A 19,623-nucleotide genomic window follows, 5' to 3' on the forward strand; every position below is an offset into this window, starting at 1 on the left:
AGACTATCGTGACGGGCAGCAGGACACGGCGGCAAAAACCATGTGTTCTTGACTTCTGTTCCTGCATCGACACGGCAGACGATGGATTTGCTTGCCGCCCGTCCTGGACCACACCCCTCGCTTAAGGGCTCAGCTTCCCCCCGTCGGTGATATCACGCACCCGCAGTTCTCTCTGTATGTATGTCTGTCAGTCTCTGTTTCCTCTTTTCAAGGCGCTTGCTTGCATCTTCAGCAACCCCATCGACTTGACATGGGGGCTTGAAGTCCTGCCTTGCTTTGTCCTTTGCCTCGGCCGACAACCTCTCATCACACCGTCTTCAACAACCGGCATCCCTGACCCATCGCATCGCGCCCCATCGCATCGCATCGCATCGACAATCTCCACGTGAGGGAGGGCGGCACATCACACAAAGACCAATCAGGATTCACCATAATCACAGACAGGAACAAGGCACCAAGCAGACGGCGGAAACTAGGAAGAAACCAGCCAAAGGCGTCGTCGATTGCGGTCCAATGAGGAGCGACGGAACCGCCTGCAGCAGAAAATGCAACGAACTATTAGATGGAGAGCAGAGCGAGCGCCCAGCCAATGGATGCAATTGGCGAGAGGAGGTAATATTGCAAAGGAGAGGTGTGATGGATGACGGCAGAAGAGAGTCGGCGCTTAAATTCCTGTTCTCTGGCTCCACGTGAGTTTGTGCCCAATGCCGCCTTCCCGTTCAGGACGCAGGTTGAAGGCGCTGGAGATGAGTTGACAAGTACCTACTTCACTTCATCTCAACAGCTGCTTCACATGCAAAATGACCAAGAAATCATAGAATGAGTATGTACGAATTGATACCTAAACGCCAATTGCCCAATGTCCCCGGTCTGGGTAAACTAGAAAGAAAAGAAAAGAAAAAAGGTGCAAGACTACCAACTTCCATATCGACAGCAGACTCCCACGCCGGGAAGCTTCACATTCAAACAGATTCCTCATCAGTCTGCATCTTGATTCTTCCACACACTCTGCTTTTCTCCCCTTTGCTCCTTTTCTTTTAATCGCTGTCCTCGTCGTCGCCCTTGCCTCCCTTCTTGGCTGCCTTGGCCGCCTTCTTCTCCGCCTTCCGTCGTTTCCGCTCGGCCTTCTCCTCGGCCGTCTCGCCCTCGTGCTTCTTTCGCTTCTTCTTGTCCTCATCGCCGGCGGGGGCCTCTGCGGCGTCGTCCATCTTGGCGTCAGCCTGCTCGCTCTTGGAGGGCAGGACAGGGATCGAGGTTGTGGTGGCGGGAGCAGCAGCGGCAGCGGCAGCGGCGGCGTCAGACGCGCTGAAGTCCTTGTACTCCGAGGTCCACTTGGCGGGAGTGGCATCGTTGGGTCGGCCGAACTTGTCCAGCTTGCCGTCGGCCTTGAGCTTCTTCTTCTCCTGGGCGACGGGTCCGAGACCCCATCGTCGGGGGTACAGGTCACGCTCCATGATGCAGCGCTTGACCTTGGCCACGACTCCGTGGTCGCACGTAGACATCTCAACCGTAGACATCTGGGCAATGCCAATGGCGATAGCCTCACCCTTGGTGGTCATCAGGACAACCTCCTCGTGGTGCTCAATGCCAGACTCTGTAGGGAAAACTTCAGTCAGCGACACAACCTTACACATATGATCAAGCCTGTGATGGATGGGAAAAACATACCATAGCGCAAGAGACCGGGAAGCATAAGCTTGGCACCGTAGCAGACGGCGTTGACAGCGCTGTCCTTGACAACAAGACGCTTGTAGCCCAGGAGCAGAGTCTCCAGCGGCGCAATCACGCGGCGCAGGTACGACTCGTCCCGAGTGTTGTCCATCATCCACTGAGCATCCAGCACATCGTGCAGAGTGACGAGGTGCTTGGTCTCGTCCATGGCACCGGATCGCACACGTCGGAGCTCCTGCATGTGGGCACCGACACCCAGCAGCAGACCCAGGTGCACGCACAGGGTTCGAATGTAGGTACCAGCCTCGCAGCTCACCCAGAAGACACCCAGGTGACGGTCATTGTCAAACTCAATCAGCTTGCTCTCGTGGATGGTTCGGATACGGAGCTGTCGCTTGACGGCAGAGATCAGGGGCGGGCGCTGGAACAGGGCACCGGTGAGGGTCTCGAGGGCGCGGGCGAACTGGGCCTGGCCGCCAGGCAGCTTGTCGTGCAGGCGGATGATGGCCACGTACTCCTTTCCGGCGCCCTGCTGGGACTTGACCAGTCGAGTCGCTCGGTCGATGCAGACAATCAGGCAGCCCGTGACCTTGGGGTCGAGGGTACCGCTGTGACCAGTCTTCTCAACACTGTACCAATTCTCATTGTTAGTTCCACCATTGTCAGGGCGAGGTCAAGTGATTGGGGAATCCCAATCGGCGACAAGGATACACAGGTCGGCACGAACCGAAGAATCCGCTTAACCCAGGACACAACCTCGTGACTAGAAGGGTTCGAGGGCTTGTCGAGGTTGATGACACCTGAGCTAATGTAGGATTTGATATCGCGCTTCAGCGGCGCAGATCCGTTGGGGATCGGGGTGAAGTGACCGGTTCGCACAAGAACTAGAGAGACGAAGCAAAAAGAATAGAGGTTAACACAAGGCTCTCTCTCTCGTCATGACTGCGTGTGCCTCTTTTCCCCCATGCGCTCCAACGGCGAGTTCAACCACCGCTCCAACGCCCCCAATTGAGAGTCGCAATCCAAGCCACAAGCGCAAAAAAAAACACGAGATCAGGCTCTTCCACTCACGATTGTCATAGTTCTTGAGCAGCAGCGGCCACTTGCTGGTGTCCACAGGAGGAGTCACCGCCTGGGGCTTGATGGTGTACTCCTCCTGCTGCTCCTTCTTGTTCACGACTACCGACATCTTTTCGCAGTCGATTCTCGAACGAATCAATCAGTGAATGCGAATATCCGAGAATCGAGGACGAAAGAAGAAAGAATCTGCAACGTCTGGCGGGTTCAGCTGAGGGAGACGATGCTGGCGCGCGCTTCGTTGCTAGTCGTGATGGTGTTTTTTCCTTCTTCGAGTTCTTCTACGAACATTGAGCTTCCAGTTTTTTTTTTTTTTTTTCCTTCGCTCTGTGGGGCAGAAACTTTGCAGTCCCCGAAATTGTGGCGCCAATTAGTCGCTAGGCCGGATATGGGCAAGCGTATATGCAAAGCCACAGACACACGGTAGACACCAGCCACAGTCAAAGCACAATCGATTGCTTAGTCAGCGAATGGGTCGGCTGGCTCAGAGGCATCTTGACGAGAACGAGCAATGAAACCCACCTCAATGTCATTGCTGCTGGTTTATCCGGCATGATGATTAGATTCTGATTGTTCTGATTGAATATCGCGATGATTGCGTGTTTCAGTTCACTACTTTATTCCGAGAAACAGGCGTCGTCAAGGCGCAATTGGGTATTACCAGCATCGAATCCAAATTCCATCCCAGCCCGTGATCCCCCCCCCGTCACGACACCAGCAGAGAGGTAGATGCTCAAATCACTCCAAAACACCAGCGCACAAAGAAAACAGGGAGTACACATCAAGATTCGTCAGACCCCAACAGAAAAGGACATATCCATGAGTCGTGTGGCCATTAGCTGGCACACGGGCTCCCTCCAGTTCTCGCCCTCCCCCTTCACATCGCATTCCCATTCACGTCGTATTGCCTCGGCGGGCTATCAGAGTTTCTTCCGTACCCGGGATGGCTCAGGATCGGAGCCTCGACGTGCACGGGTTGCTTGTTGGCCACGATTCCGCTCCCGGCACTGTCGACGTATTGCATTTCGTATGACTCCTCCTTCATCTTGCCTTTATCTTCCGGCGACGCTGGCCATCGCTCGTGGTTTGCATTACTAGCGTTAACGTCGATGGCCGAACCGAGTGCGAGCCCAATCTCGCGAGGAGACCGAGGAGAGCCCAGCGCGGGTTCCGGCCACGGCATGTGGTTGACGTCCGTGGCACTGATGGGACTGTTGAACTGGGAGGAGTAGGGGGAGAAGTATCGAGGAAACGTCTTCTCCGTGTTGCCGGTGACGGGAGAGTCGTCCCAGGTCCGCAGAGGGCGCTGGCTCAGCGGCGTCTCACTAGAGTCATGCTGAATACCGCCGGGCATGGATGGCCAGCCACCCGGGTTGGACTTCATCTGCGGCATGTTGGTCTGCAGCTTCTTGAGGAAGGCCTTTCTCCGCCTTCTGCCCCTGCAGACGATGGCCACACCAGCGAGGATGAGCAACAGAATGAATCCGGCCACGGCAATGCCGACTTTTCCGCCGAGGCCCAGCGGGCCGTGATCGAACCAGGCGGGATCTACCCGCGCCGTTGGTGTAGGCTCAGTGATGTTGACGACGTCGCTCGAAAATATGTTGCCCTCGAGTCCGAGGGTCACGCCGCTGCTTGGCTTTTGTTCGCATCCAGCTTGAAGAACAGTGATGACTGTACACACAATGTTAGCAAGAGAACTCCATCGAGTGTAAAGGGTCAGTGGACAGCATACAGTTCGCCAGATAGTTGTTGGTGACCTGGAGGCATTCGATGCATCCGTGAAAGTCTAAGCTGTCGCTCGTGGGCCATAGATCGCAGTATCCGTAGTCGTCATACTCGACGGACAGGTTCTGGTATGCAATAGCGCTGGTGAAGGCGCCACAAGCTTTGCTAAAGGGGGAACATGTTGGCCATGAACCGCGACACCGAACGAAGAAGGCTTCCTTCACTTACCTCGTCACGCATGGATTGTTGACAAAGTCATTATGCTGCGGCTCGTTGAAGACGCAGTACGACACAGCATACCGAAGGTTATCTGAGTGACAAGTATCAGCAGCAGTCTCTCAGAGGTGAAAGTGAGCAACGGGCAAATGAGACGGAGAGGGATCAATATACATACACAAGGCCGCCATGTTGTCGGAGTAGTTGCTCTTGGTCGCATACCCGCTGTCCAGCTCACACTCAACGCAGCCTTGAAACACGGTCCCAGCTCCATTATCATAGCCGCCCGTGTACTGGCCCGGCGTGCACACCAGGTCGCCGGCAGACGTCGAGTCCAGGACGTTGCCGCAGTTGGTCGAGCACGGCGAATCGGGCGCGACGAGGATGGCCTCTGCAGCGGGCAGGATCGCGCCGGCGGCTGCGAAGCTCGTCAGGAGGCGCAACATGGCTTTTTTTTTTCCGGTGAGGTGGCTTTGTCGCTGGGAGGCCGGTTTGAATGTTCAAGTAATAGCGAGCGTGTTGGAGGCGAAGCAGCTTCGGAGACACACAGTTCCAGCCTGTGTGCTATGGCATGCCACGGCCTGACAATGGCAGTTCCTCGCGAAGGTTCGAAGCTGTTCACGATGACAAACGAGAGACGGGCGGCATGCTCTTGTGGGGGTGGAGAGGGCCAGTCGAGGATGTTATAATGGAACCGGGAAGCCGTGCTATTACATGCAGCGTCGAGAACGGGCTCGGGCCGGTGAAGCCAGAGAAGAAGGGGGTTGGAGGACCGAGGCCAAGACGAAGACGGTGGCTGTTGGTCGGCAGATGTGATGAAGACGCAGACTCGCATCTCAGGCGTTCGTCCGCCGCATGTCAAAGAGAGCAGAGGTAGTATTACTGCAGGTAGTGTTAGTAGCAGCATCTCTCCAGGCCAACCCTCATGCATCACCTACTCTCTTCTCCACCCCCCAGTCCAGCTCCATTCCCAGAACGAGACAAGCGACAAAGAGAACAAGGCAGACCAAATCCCCTCGCCCAGTTCCCTCTTCCGGGACTCGCACCATCCGAACGGGGACCATCAAACCCTTCACCTGCCCCAATCTCACCACGGCACGGCATACATGGTCCTGGTCTTGGCCAACTAAAAGACGGGAGACGGAGTTGAACTTCCCCTCCCCTGGCGTGGCGTCAAGCCTCTTCTGCAGGGATCCCGGCTCGCCCATTTCACACTGCCATCACCGCTCGCTGCCTGTCGAGAGCCTCCGATTGGACGGGCGATGCTGCGGCCTGGGCGCTTAATTCGACGCTGTGGATGGATGGCTGACGGGTTCGAGGGCAGATGAACCGGACACGGAGGCAGAGGGAGAGAGAAAGCCGCGATCTACGTTGGATTTGCTTTTGGCTCATGTAGTCCAATCCCATCCGTTTTCTTCTCTACTTGATGAGACTGGTGTCCGTTTACGAACCATTCGAAACCGTCGATAGCGCCGCGCAGGTATTGATGCTAGTAAAGTATTGTGTGATTCCCTCTCCGTTCATCACACATGGTCCAAGTCCTGCAGCAGGGAAGCCTCACTGCGACCCTCCCGTCCACGTCTCCATCTGTCTTCCCTGCGCGGGGGGGCCCAGATTCTCCGCCTCTCTGCATCAGCCTTGGACCAACATGCATCTGCGTTCAGTGAACACTTCGTATTGTATTGATTCGGCTTCACTACCAGCTTCGCGGTATAACAATCATGTGCTTCGTACGGTTACAAATGCCGGCTCATAGTACGTGAATACCACAACAGAATGTGGCCACCCGTACGAGGAGTACTTGTATAACAGCGTTACAACGCAAGGACTCGAGTCACCATCACCAACGCTCGGCAGCGCGCATCATACCTTAGTCTATGTATCCCTTGTACGCTGCGACAGGCGGCACCTCACCTCACGCTTCATCAACGAACATTTACCGCCCCCAAGCGCCGTTTTTACGCACATCCCATCACACGCGAACACCCCTTTCTATCGATGTTAGTTGAAAGGCCTTTTTCCATCTCCAAGGCGAAAGAGGAGAGAAAGCGTCGGAAATGCATGCTTACTTCGAGTAGCCGCGCCATTTGAACATCGCATAGAAGCGCCGGAGTGTGTGAATGAATCTGCATATCTGGTGATTCATCAAAGCATACACCAACTGGATATTGAAACCGACATCGACCTGGACATGGGTACACACCTACAAATCTCGGCAAGGCGCCTTACATGAAAGTAGGTACTTGGTGCTAGAGCTGCATGCCAGCAGCGTGCAGACGGATGGAGGATTTCCCTTTTCGCTTATGCACAGCTAACCTGCAAGGGACGGCATTCGTGCCGTGGCTGTAAGGGGATTTTGAGTACATGGCGGACGAAATTACGGCCTCAGACTTTGATACTCGTATGTCACCCGGGGATCAGTATCTTTGATGGCGATGGTTTCCAACCTCGTGCTTGCAATATGTTGATGTATTCAATTTGTTTGTCCATTGTGCTTCGTATATCATATAGCAGTACATAAAGCTCCGTCTATGTGCAAAAACCCTCGCTAAAGAACAACCAAGGAAAAACAGTCATGATGCTAAATCCCACACTGGTTGGCATATTTTCTACCAGATCGAGCTTACACGCCGCCTCACGATATGTTCCGGAGCCTTTTCCACACACTTGAGCAGAGAAAACGTCTTCTCTAGGCCATCGGGCAGCTCTAGATCCGGAACTAGCAGCATAGCCGTCGGAGTCTTCATGCCCGAACTAGCATTTGTGACAGGCTTCTCTTCTCTCTTCGTCTCATTGCCGGGGCGAGTCTGTTCAGGCTTCGATGAGTGCGTGCGGTGGGGTGGTCGACCGTGATTGTCCCTCTGGCGCTCATTCTGCGACGTGTTGCGCCTGGTGGATGGCCTCCTCGTGGTTTCTCCCTCCTTCACATGCTGCGAATGACTCCCCGATCGCCCTCTGGCCCTAGAGTGGTTTTGATGCCGAGTCCCAGACGGAGGACGACTGCCATGCACGGGACAGCTGGCCGAAGGATACTCTTCAATGAGAGTAAACTGTGACAGGTCAACCGGTTCTCGTTGAGACATTTGCGTCCCCCGGGAGCCGCGCCGCGCATCTTTCAGATGTTTGTGCGAAGAGCGCCGTCTGCCTCTTCCAGTTTCCTCTGAAGCTACATGGGGGGATGCCGTGTGAGATTGCATGAGGTAGGCCGGTAAGACAGCACTGCTGGAATAGCTCCTGGCCACGTCGTCGATCGGGTTTTGGCTATACTTCCTTCGAAGTTGATTCTGAGACGATTGCCGTGATAGCGGTCCGCCGTAGTCACTTCCTTGCCGACTATTCCAATCGGACGATTGTCGCTGGCTGTGAGTCCTGTACTTGGACCTATATTTCTCATCCAGTCTGGTGCCGACTCCCGCTTCCGCAGTCTGGGATCGTTCTTGGGCCGTAATGTGTGATAATTCAGGGGCATCAATCATTGAGACAGAAAGCTGGCGAACTCGGCCTGGCTGGTTGTTCCATACTGATACATCAGATCGAAGACTAAACCGCTTGTCGTTTTCCACCATATCAGGGTAGAAAGGCACATATTCCTCCAGGTCTTTCTGTAAGCCTCGGTGCTCTTCTGGGGGTGCTGTCGTGGAGTGATTGGCAAATTTGAAGGTGTCCATATGAGAAACTGGAGACTCTGCTTCGAGGTATCGCCGGAGCATATATTGATCAGGCGGGATGTCAAGTTGCAAGGATTTAATGTCCAACTTGGGGCTCGGCTCTCTCGCCGCATGGGTAAACTTGTGCTCGGTTGGTTTGTTACCCAGAGGTCTCCTAGGACACTCAAGAGACTCGGGGTCATTCTGCCCGCCGATAATATGTGAGGAATCCGCGTGCCACGGTTGTGAGTCGTGTATGTCGTCTTTGTATGGTTCACGAGAATGGTCGACGGATCGCTTGTAGGAATAGTCAGGGCTATCCGAGAACTGGTTTCCGGTCTCATTCTGCGGATATGGGTCGTTGCCGGAACTTGCTTCAGACTCGGGGGGTAGGACTTCATTTCCAGATCGAATCTTGGGCTGAAGCGGCGAATAGGCCAGTTTGGCATATGGCTCGGAGTCAGTATCAACCACCAGAAGACCCGTCTCGCCGCGACCCATGATGCCGTACACCCAGATTTCGCCAGACTTTATGCCAACCACGGTACTAGTGCCGGCATAAGTTGCCTCGCCCTCGGTGCCACAGCGGTTCGCAAAGACGACGATGACTTCTTGATTCGAGTCTGCCCGGATCAGTGGCTCGAGGCGCGAGACCCAGTACAGCAATGTCATGCTGTCGGGTTCCAGAGGAGTGCTGGTAAACTCTTGTGGGTTCTCATTCGTAAGCCAGGCCATGGATACTATGACAAGGCGAGCACCGCTGTCTAGGACGTGTTGCCCGAATTCGAACTTGTTCCAAGGAGCCTCAAACTTGTAAGGGCTTCAAGTACGCATTTGCCAGGTCAGCTCCGATGATTGCAAGAGACAAGGAGTGCCATCGTCCTTCTGTGTATACTCACTTCAAATCCATGCAGATCCCCATGGCCGTCTGACCCAAGCCGGGAAGCCGACCTCCGAAGAAGCCATGAGAGCCCTCCAGCGCCCAAGTCTCGTCGGTGTAGTACAAATGAGTCTTGCGGTAATTGGCAACCGTCTCGCCGTCACCGTTGACGGCAATAGCCGAGTTGTAGTACTCGGGGTCCGTGGGCCAGTTGAGCGTCGGATCTACCTTTTCGGGGTATCCCACGACGACAGTGCAGTCGTGCTTGAGGGCCGTGTTCCGAGCCCAGAGCGAGCTGATGCCTGTGCTGGCTTCCTCGAGATAGGGAGAAATGTGACCTAGGGACTTGAAGTTGTAGCCTGAGGGCAAATCGCGGGTTAGAAGACGAAGCCACGACGCACGTCAACAAGCAGGATGTGCAAGCCTCACCGGTAAAGGCCAGCTCCGGGAGCACCAAGAGATCCAGGTCCAGGTCGTCGGATTCCGCCTCGCTGAGAACCGCGTCCGCCTTGTTGAGGTTGTTTTCCACATCGGCAACCTGTGGCGCAAACTGAAGGCACGCGATCCGCATCTTTCAGGCCTCTGCGGTTTCGCCTCTCCAGAGCTTCAAGTCTCGGGTTCAGAGACTCTACGACTTTTGCTGCGGGCAGGCCCAGAGTCCAGCGCCGACGGGCAGAGCCCGGCTTTGTGGCAGGCGCACCGCTTTCGTTGTCCTTTGTTCAAGCCCCGGACGCGCAACAGCAGACAGACAAACCGGCGATGTTGCAGCCAACGCTCGAGAGATGCTGGACCCAACAGCAAGTCGACTGACTGTTTTGGGCGTAGGACAGCAGGTTCCTCGGGACATCTGGAATGGAGCCCGAGGGTTTGGGTGAAGGCGATTACACCGGTCGAGTTGAGGGGGAGGGTGGGGTAGCCGGGACTTGACATGAAACCGTCTGGCCTCAGGGGAGCGACTAGATCCTCCATAAGACATCATCAGGCGATACCTAGTATTGGCACAGTACGGAGGTGTGCCTGTGTTATGCTCATGGCTGCAGAGGAGACATGTCAAGCCAATGCCCTGGACAAGCAGAGTAAAGGGGTTTCAAGGCCGCCTGACTGCTTCCAGCCGCATAATGCTATCAAGTCGATGCTTAACAGTTGTCTTTCTACGGTGAGGGCACATGTTGAGCGTTAAAAGGCCGTTTTACAAGTTGTTGTCAGGTACATGTAGGTAATCAAGAGTTTACAAGTACAACTTCCTTATGCCGAGTGCTCATATTCAATAGCTCGTTTCTTTCAAGGAAACCCGCGTGTCGTTTGATTCCGTCCATAGTCCTGCAAGGGGTCAGTCCTCCTGCAGCTTCAGAGGCTGATCTGATTGGACATTGCGCTATTCCCACAGCGCAGTCCACCAACGGCGTCTCTCGGTTTGCCGCCCTCTGTCGCATGAGCAGGGGCTGGCGAAGGATGCTTTTGCTCGGTTTCTTGTCTAAGATCCTTTCACGAAGCACAAGAGCATCAAAGAAGCAACCCATGGATACGGAGGAGAATATGAAGAAGATTTGAACATTGCACGCGCTCGGTGAGCATCGCCTAGGAGTCCAGGCTATGGATGGCACCTGCTGCTAAGTGAGTGTGTGAATGTGTATTTGCACAGACGCCATGATCAGTTGCAAGCGCCAGAGATATTACAGCTTTTACTAGAAATCTTGCTTTTGCTTACATGTACATATGCGCTGATGCTGTCACCGCGTTACACCTGATACCGGCTGCCGCGACAAGAGGTCGCACAAACAAGATTGTCAGTTGAAGAAAGCATGTGAGATGTGGGATGCAGAATTGACGTCACTTGGGCAGGACGCTGACAGGTCCGACCTTGAATCTTGCTCAAAGATGTCCTTCTTGGATGACGAAACCTTCGATATCCCAACTCCAACGTCCAGCTTCTGTTTCTGCGAGTTTCTTAAGCATGAATGTACAAATTTCTGAGACTAAACAATGCCAATACAGTGGAAGGCAGATAGAGAGGGCGAGATGACTAAAAGCGCCGGTTTATATGTACAACTTCATGTTGACAGCTGGGCTAATGTTGAAGGGCTGGAATTTGAAGGCACTGGGGGCCATCTAGCAAACAATTACAGGCACCGACACAGCGCTACACTGGACGCTACAGCCTCTGGGTTAGCGCTCTCGCAGGCTGGGTAGGTGCCTGTATTTCTCAGCCATCATTAGCAGCGAGCACCAGCAGTAAATCCCTCCAGAATACCCACCCAGATAATCCCGGCTCTATCAACACATCCCACCTTCGTTATCGTCGCAACCTCTTACACCATTATCGTCGCTTTTTTTTTCTCCTCCCCCCCGTCCATTTGTCATTCACAGCCGCCGACGCCGACATCGCGACTCTCCGAACCCCGATCCGGGCTTCCTCTTCCTTCCCTGCCTTTCCGCGACCTCATCCGCCCTCCGTACGGGCCTCAACCCCGTGTCGCATACCGAGCATCGTCGTCCTTGTCGCACACATCGCAGAATCATGGTCGCCTCGGCGTCGAGCTTCGGGACTCTCCCGCGGCCAAACGGCACGCCGCCTCCTCCCGAACCCATACAGTCGCCGCCTGGGTACACATTCCCGCGCCAGAACCTGAAGCGCCGCTTGACACAGCCCGGCAAGGTGCCTCTGGTCCTCGTCGCCTGCGGCAGCTTCTCGCCCGTGACGACGCTGCGTAAGTGGGGGCACGTGAATGCCGCAATGGCCTCTCTCTGACGCTGACGACGCTGTAGACTTGCGAATGTTTGAATTGGCGGAAAAGTACGTAAAGCAGAGCGATCCCGGCTTCGAAATCGTCGGCAACTACATGTCGCCCTGCTCCGATGCGTATCAGAAGGCATCATTAGCGCCGGCCCACCACCGGATCCAAAGTATGTTGAATATGTTGGCATCGCAAGAGAGAGAGAGGCAATTCCTTGCTCACGGTTTACCATAGTGTGCAGCCTGGCTGTCGATACAGACTCCAAGGCCACCATCACAATCGACCCGTGGGAGACGGTGCGCCTTGATGACTCAGGCAAGCCCCTCTACAGCCCAACGGTCGACGTCCTGCGTCATTTCGATCACGAGATAAACAATGTACTGGGAGGCATTGAAACTGTGGATGGCACGTTTACGCCGGCACGGATCATGCTGTTGATCGGCGCCGACCTCGCCGCTACAATGGCAGACCCCAAGATCTGGGATCCTGCCGACATTGATGTATTACTGGGGCATTACGGAGCTTTTGTCGTTGAAAGGTAATGTTCAACGAGTCTGCAGCGCAGCGAGAGCCGGATACGTGACAATGCTAATGCTTGCATCACCAGGCCCGCTCAGTGCAACATTGAGGATGCGATAAGGCCCCTCGAGAAATACAAGCATAACATCTGGGTGGTTCCGACGATTCTCAACGAAGTATCGGTAAGAGATTCCGTCACCTCTTCCCATCATCTTATGTACTCATCCAATGTGGCAGTCAACACGTGTCCGTGCGCAAATACAAAACGGAGAAAGGGTCGAGGATATTCCCGACTCAGTCTACAAATACATCAAACTGCATCGCCTATACCAGAAAGAACCCACGGCCAATGGCCGCCCCATCGAGCTCACGAATGGGAACTGAGAGACAGAATCACGACATAGACTGCATTATGTTTACAGCGTTACATTCCGATACCACCGCCATCACACATCAACCTCATTACGAGGGGCCCAGCTGCCCAAGGGCCTCGAGGCTCTCCATGGTTGTATAGAGTATGTTCGACTCTACCCGACTCACTTACACGATGTTGACATGGTATAGGTAAAGAGGGCACACCCTATAGAAGCTTGTATAGCGTTCCGTCTTGTCTTCTCTGTTGGGGCTGGGGCACTTTACTGGATTTTTTTTGGATAGTGTTGGTTATTATACGCTACAAGCGGAGGATTGTTGGGTAATACAGGATATGATATCCGGATCACAGGCTGTTTGCCTGTGTTGACTTTTGCGAATGTTATTTACCAGCGGGAAGACAAGGGAGCAGGAGGTTCTCGGGCTCGACAGAAGTTTGCGAAAACAGCTACGCATCGCATGACTTGAATGGAAGCGTTGACGACTGGCCTTTGGCCCAACCTCAGCGTCCTTCGATACAGGGACGACTGTTCTTTGCCAAAGTGGTCGGAATCCCCGAAAATCTGGAGAGATTCTGGATTGAGATTCGTGCACTGTTTCACTCCGGCTTGCTCCCGCATGCGAGATACCCGCCGTCGCCTCTGAAGTAGTACTACCTCGGCAGTCCCATGATGCTCGACACCAATCTGACTACTACCCTAGCGCAGCGGACCAAAGATCCGACCAGAAACACAGTTCATGCAAAGGGCTTTCAACGGCCACGGCAATAGCGCCATCGCGGCTATCGGATGCCTTCCAAGCGCGGGAATGACAAGTGACGAGCAAAAGAGGGACGATTGCATGGATACCCTCTGGACGAAGAAGCCCATGTCGGCAAATCTTGGCCCCCATATGATGTTAAACGAAGTACGACGTGCAGTAGCACAAAGCAAGGTATTTGATAATAAAACGCTCACTCTGATGGGATGGAGAAAAACAAGCAAGGATCTCGAACAACCACATAGATGTAGCTTTGCACTTGCACTTCTCCCCTCTCTCCCTCGCCTCGGTTGATTCATTCTGCACTGCACACACAGAAAGGAAGACAAGGTTTCACACGTACGAGTATCATTATCCCATGACTTTGTTTTCCCGCGAGTGGAGAGGCCATGGGAGTTCGCGGAATCAAAGCAATGGCTGTTTGAGCCAATCACGACAAGTTGCGCGTCTGTCAGTCAGTGCTGGGGCAGGCGTGGTGGTACATACAAGTGAGAGAAGAGACGAGGGAAGGTTGCATTCGAGAGAGACGAACTGGTGAGAGTGAGGGCGTGGGCTCTTTTCTACCTGGGGCTATGTATGTATGGACAAGGATCAATATCGGCTCGGATGTTGTGCGACTGCATTCAACCGCCGTTACACACGATCACGACGATATCCACTGCTTGTGAAGCCCATATACAATATATGATGATATTATATGATGATATTCTACGTCTTAACAGATACAGGACAAAAGATCCCCTCGTCAGGTAGATCCAGTTCGTCTGCTCTCGTCTCTGAAGATAGTACCTTGTCAATCCTGTACTCGTACATACATACACAACTCGCACTCCGTCCCATGCCGTAGGGTTGCATCCTCGCGGATCCCCAACAGGGCTCATCGTCCATCGGCCTCGTCCACCCGCCCAATCCCCGTCTCTAACCCGGGGCCCTGCGTATCCATCTGCCATCTCCGCGGCGCGCCTTTTGCGCTTCTTTTGTTTTCCCGCGCTTCCATCTCCATCCTGATTGGATCACCGCCTTGTGGCGTCTATCTACACGAAGCTCGGCTTATACGTACATACGGACGAAAGCCCCCCATCTGACTCTTTTGTGTCTTTTCTCTGCGACTTTGCGTTGGTCGCCGAGTTGCATTCTTCATCAATCCATTGCAACGAGCATGGCTTAGTGGCTTCCTCTCGTGCCGTGTCTGTTCCCACTCGCACCAAAGTGAGGAGTTTGTAAGAAAAAGAGAACAAGAGAATCCTGCCTGAAGCCCATGTCCGCCCATCGATTCCTTCCTCTGTTAGCCTGCCGCATCTTGTTCCCTCGTCTGACTGATGATGGCGAGGATCAAGGGCCATGGTTCGTATGTATAGGCTAAAAAAGAATGGGAATCCTTTCTCAGGTCGGCTCGTCAGCGAATCGCATCGCCAGACCACCACCACCACCACCACCGCCAGAGCATTACGTGCATACAGACAATTCCTGCCCTAGCCGAGAATCTTTGACGCTTCCCACTCTTTTTTGACAAGGGTACATAGACCTGACATGTGTATATTGCCTTAACTGCTACCACACACCCCTCCAATATCGCGAGAGAGTTTGGATCAGATGCATGTGTCTGTCACCACCATGAGGGTAGCATCCACTCAAACCAACTTCGCCACTTTTTTCGTGTGCCGTTCAAAGTCCTACGGCCCCTTGCCCGGGGGATCCATTCCGACATGCACGAACTATCTGTATGTACGGAACACGTACAAGTACGAGGACGTTTATTAGTACATACTGCTAGAACCAACATACCGTCGTCGTGATGTCCCAATGGGGGTTACCGTGTAAATACACCTTCCATGGATATTACAGTCCTCTCGCAAGTGGCGTTGTTCCCATGTGTCGTATAACTATTCCCGCCGGCCACGTTCTCGTTGAACATGTTCGTCCACCCCCATCGCCTGTCTTGCCGAGATAGGGTTGATCAGCTCAAACTACATCGATCCTTTTCTGTCTGTATCATCATCACGCAAAAGGCGGGTGAGTTGATACTCGGCAGCGGATTCGATATTCAGCCCTACAAGTGAGCAGGCAATCTCGGCAATCAACTCCTTCAAACAAACCCCATACAAGCTCGCCCTTATAGTATCAGCTTCTTAAAAGGATTCATATGAAACGACACTCCAACATGATCTCCTCAATACACCTCTCCCTCCTCATCCTCCTCGCCGACACAAAGGCCACCCAAGCCCTCACAATCACCCCAAGAGACTCATCCTCCTCCCAAACCCTCCCCCTATCCGTCATCATCGGCATCAGCATCGCCGTCATCGCCATCTTCGCCCTCGCGACAACCCTATTCGTCATCTACTTCGCCCGCCAGGCCCCCTCCTCCCCGTTCCTGCACCAGCAGCGCCGCTACTACAGGCACGAGTTCGTCGTCTCCCCCAAGGACCTCGTCGAGCCATGGAGCTACGTCGTCAACAACAACAGCGCCAACCGCTCTCCTCTCCACGGCGGCGGCGTCGTCGTTGGCGGCGGCGGCGGCGTCGTCGTTGGCGGCGGCGGCGGCGTCGTCGTTGAAGTCGATGGCAAGGGCGCGACGACGACGGCGGCGGCGAAACCCCCTGCCCGCTTCAGCATCATCCAACTCACCCACGATCCCCGATCCGCCGTCCACGGCCCCGACAACGCCATGCCCGCTCACCACGCCTACGATCCCAACACCGTCTCAAGATCCCCGAACCATCTTCAAGGCGGCAGCAGCAGCAGCACGTCAGCAGGCCCTCTGTCACCGCCACAGCCGGCCCACAGACTCAGGCCAAGCACGCCGGACTCATTCATCATCCAGTCCTACAAATCCGTCGTCGAAGACGCCGCCCGCCAGTCCTCCTCCAACAACCGCCAATCTCTCCCTTCACCTGCAGCAGCAGCAACACTCCCGTCTCCTCCAGAACCCTCGCCCTCTTTACCAACAGGGGGGACAACAAGAAGAGCCTCCTCTCTCTGGAGCTCCAGGCTCTCCTCTCTGTCTCTCCCCAAAATCCAGCTCCCCAGGAGAAACAGGCCCCCTCGCCTGAATCTTCTCGCACTGCAGCCTCTCGCCATGGGAAAAGGAACTGCTGCTGACGGCGAGATGCACATCACTCCTCCGCTGCTCAACGACCCGAGATTCGTCGACAGGCCGCTTGGCGCGGGGGTTGTCGTCATCGAACGAAATCCTCTGCCCTCTCCCGACGACGCTGAAAAGTACGCGGCTTACACGGAAGTTCCTCTGCCCAGCGGGAAGAGCGAATTGTACGGGATGTAAGGGGGGGCAATATGTCTTCTCCCTCTTCCTTCTAGAAACACTTACCTCTACACTCACACGCTCTTTTTTTTCTTCCTTTCCTTTGTTCGTTTCATAACAATTCATATGGGTGGCTAAGCGATGTAACATTCTTGGATACTTGTTCAAGGGAGTGGTTTGGTGGCTTTTGTCTTTTATACGGCGTTGGATTCGTGCGAGGTTATTCAGCCATGGGACATGGCCGTCAATCTTTTATACCCCGGAGACATCAAGGCGTTGTTGGTTTCAGTCAATGTATTTAATGTTATAACATCATGTTAATTGTTTATTCTCAAGCTCCAGTGGCCATGACATGGCGTCTGTACAACCCGTAGCAATGAATATTCGTACATGTGTATCGTCACAACATCACCACAGCATGGTTGATAAGTCTTCATTGATGAAAAGACAGCTGTTCCGCATGCCTTGTATTATCACTACTTGCATCAGCCCAGACGGTGGCCAGGTCCTCTAGTCCGCCACGAGTCTGGTAATGGTCCGCGAGAAGCACCGCTGCTTCGAGCAGAGGCTGTATCGGGCATCCTCGCTCCAACTGCTGGCCGTGGCGGTCCTGGGGCAACCCCATTCACAAGCCTGGTGATGAACGCAGGAGTCTCGAGCCAGTTCCGGCCGCCACCAATCTCGGGCCAGATCTTGGTCAAGAACAGATAGAGGTGCGCCGCAGCCAGCCCGTGAAGCTGCAACAACACTATGCCAATTCCTCCAGGGAAGAAAAGGTTGATGGCCATCATGGCAAAGGGCACAAGCTGAGACGGGATGTTGATGAACATGTAGTTCGTCTGCTGGCCTCGCTGCTCCTGGGTTACGGTATACGCCATGGCGAGAATGAGCGCCTGCGTAAGCATTGGAAACTGGAAGCCGGACAGGTGACTGAGTATCTGAAGCCAGAGTCAGCCTCAAATCACGAGCGATGGCGGGGCAACACGGGAGAGGGAACATGCACAAGGGAGATGATTAGGGAAGAAATGTAGGGAGCATATAAAAACCACTCGCGTGAATAGAGCAAACCACACGAGCCATCCATTACGACATCCCACCATGCCTACACCGCAAGCCGGTCCTTTTTGCGAATGAGTGGACCGACTCGAAGTGCAGGGGTAATCTCCCTCAATTCCAGGAACCGTGATAGCAGTAGAGGCATCGCACTATCCGGGCAGATATTTTGAGGGGTTTTCATCGGGGTACACGGGAGAGCACATGGGAGAGTGAGGCAAAAGACCTACCAGGATTGTTCCGCATATGAACGTCAGGTACCAGACAAGATCTTCTCGTCTAGACAGTCGCGGATGACCCTTTTCCAGTTGACTCATGTACATGTACATGTGGAAAGTGTCGAACAGGATACCCAAGTTTGGGAACGTAATGAAGAAGCACGTTACGAGGCGCCATAGCTGCGGAGGAACCCGCAGAATGCGGCCAGCGTCATAAGCGAAGAAGCTCCCATCAAGGACTCCCATGTACACAGCGACAGACAGGCCAAACGTAGCAGTCGCGACAGTTCTGTGAAGGAAGAGTCAGCTCAGACTTCCCGGTAAACTCACACTCGGTAAAAACGTTGAGGGAGAGTCATCCTTACCTAGCAATTGGTGGCGCTCGCCAGTACGCATCCATAGAAAGCTCTGCCATTGTGGGCAACTTTGCTCAAGGCGAGAGCGGAAATCCTCAGGCTTGCGGACGTAAGGAGGAGAGAAGATGCAGAGACACACCCAGAGCGCTTAAAATAAATCATGAACTGCAAAGTGAACAGCAAAGCAAAGACGCGGCAGCACCAGGCAACAACGGGAGCCTAATCATTGCTGGGTTTGCCCTGGTCAAGCTTCTTCCTTTTTTTGTTTGTTGCTGCTGTGGAACAGAAAAGAACATTGTGTCCAAAAGTTTCTGCGTCGGCTTTTGTCATCCGAGCTTTGGCTTGTATTGTTTAGATGCATATGCCGCTTATTAGGGCGCGTACCTGCAGCTTGTACCCACAACCAAGGGCATTTTTCAAGGCGGCTTGTCGTTCGCGTGCTGCAAAATTCAATTGGTGCCAGTCTCACGTGAGGAGAATGGGCAAAAGACTTGCCCTGCAGCTGTAATCGTACTCCTTGTGGTGAAGTTGTTTGGGTTGTCTGATAGTCATATCGACCAGGAGTATCCAGGAATATACTTGAAGAATTCAATGACTGAATCATCAAGAGGTACAAAAGCAACCTGTTCCTGCGAGAGAATTGCGGGAGAGTTCGAGTACTAGTACCTGTAGCCGCATGCTTCTACCGTACTTCGTAGAGCATTTTGTATTATTCGACAGCCTCCACCACACAAGAAAACGGAAAGCTCGAAATACCACAGTTCAAGTTGCAAAGAGCTCACAATAAACATCAAAGAGCAGATAAAATGTACTTTCTATGTGTCATAGCCCTGAAGATGAGGAACTCAAGACTCAATTCTCGTACGAGGCGGATGGCTCTTGTGGAGAAAACAGCTACCCTGAAGCTCTCTTGTTTTTTCCCTGTACGTTATGACGTACAATATAGTACATAGAGCTCGGAGCATCGGCATTCCTAGATCTCACGCTGTCGATTTCGATGCGAACCTGGCATTCTCTCGAGGCAAATCTGCATATCCGTAACACTCGTGGATAATAGAGACTGGGTTCCCCCATCTTCAAACCCCGACCGCAAACTCCCTCCTTGACTTGAGCTTCGAGCACCAAAGCAT

General features: G+C 53.8%; 6 protein-coding genes across 6 annotated transcripts; 2 read left to right on the forward strand and 4 right to left on the reverse strand.

The window, feature by feature from the left end:
* Window positions 1-1,037: 1,037 nt before the first annotated feature.
* BBK36DRAFT_1114088 (putative rRNA pseudouridine synthase) lies at window positions 1,038-2,860 on the reverse strand (the record flags this gene model as incomplete). The annotated part of the gene is made up of 4 exons (XM_024889983.1): window positions 1,038-1,594; window positions 1,669-2,300; window positions 2,399-2,555; window positions 2,743-2,860. The coding sequence occupies 4 exons, from the start codon at window positions 2,858-2,860 to the stop codon at window positions 1,038-1,040; spliced, it is 1,464 nt and encodes a 487-aa protein (XP_024751269.1).
* Window positions 2,861-3,625: 765 nt separating this feature from the next.
* Window positions 3,626-5,138, reverse strand: BBK36DRAFT_1114151 (hypothetical protein; the record flags this gene model as incomplete). Its single annotated transcript, XM_024889995.1, has 4 exons — window positions 3,626-4,422; window positions 4,484-4,641; window positions 4,705-4,786; window positions 4,871-5,138. The coding sequence occupies 4 exons, from the start codon at window positions 5,136-5,138 to the stop codon at window positions 3,626-3,628; spliced, it is 1,305 nt and encodes a 434-aa protein (XP_024751270.1).
* A 3,609-nt stretch (window positions 5,139-8,747) lies between these two features.
* Window positions 8,748-9,790, reverse strand: BBK36DRAFT_1097031 (carbon-nitrogen hydrolase; the record flags this gene model as incomplete). Its single annotated transcript, XM_024889099.1, has 3 exons — window positions 8,748-9,159; window positions 9,239-9,578; window positions 9,649-9,790. Coding segments are annotated over 3 exons (894 nt in total), but the record flags the coding sequence as incomplete, so codon positions are not given.
* A 1,947-nt stretch (window positions 9,791-11,737) lies between these two features.
* On the forward strand, window positions 11,738-12,857 carry BBK36DRAFT_1167245 (Nucleotidylyl transferase; the record flags this gene model as incomplete). Its single annotated transcript, XM_024895023.1, has 5 exons — window positions 11,738-11,927; window positions 11,986-12,123; window positions 12,189-12,492; window positions 12,562-12,655; window positions 12,711-12,857. The coding sequence occupies 5 exons, from the start codon at window positions 11,738-11,740 to the stop codon at window positions 12,855-12,857; spliced, it is 873 nt and encodes a 290-aa protein (XP_024751272.1).
* Window positions 12,858-15,765: 2,908 nt separating this feature from the next.
* Window positions 15,766-16,887, forward strand: BBK36DRAFT_1114527 (hypothetical protein; the record flags this gene model as incomplete). The annotated part of the gene is made up of 1 exon (XM_024890040.1): window positions 15,766-16,887. One exon carries the CDS (start codon window positions 15,766-15,768, stop codon window positions 16,885-16,887), a length of 1,122 nt encoding a protein of 373 aa, XP_024751273.1.
* A 464-nt stretch (window positions 16,888-17,351) lies between these two features.
* On the reverse strand, window positions 17,352-18,552 carry BBK36DRAFT_1114152 (hypothetical protein; the record flags this gene model as incomplete). Its single annotated transcript, XM_024889996.1, has 3 exons — window positions 17,352-17,804; window positions 18,150-18,426; window positions 18,503-18,552. 3 exons carry the CDS (start codon window positions 18,550-18,552, stop codon window positions 17,352-17,354), a joined length of 780 nt encoding a protein of 259 aa, XP_024751274.1.
* Between the last annotated feature and the right edge of the window lie 1,071 nt (window positions 18,553-19,623).

Source organism: Trichoderma citrinoviride (assembly GCF_003025115.1).
Source record: "Trichoderma citrinoviride strain TUCIM 6016 unplaced genomic scaffold BBK36scaffold_4, whole genome shotgun sequence".
Classification (NCBI taxonomy): domain Eukaryota; kingdom Fungi; phylum Ascomycota; class Sordariomycetes; order Hypocreales; family Hypocreaceae; genus Trichoderma; species Trichoderma citrinoviride.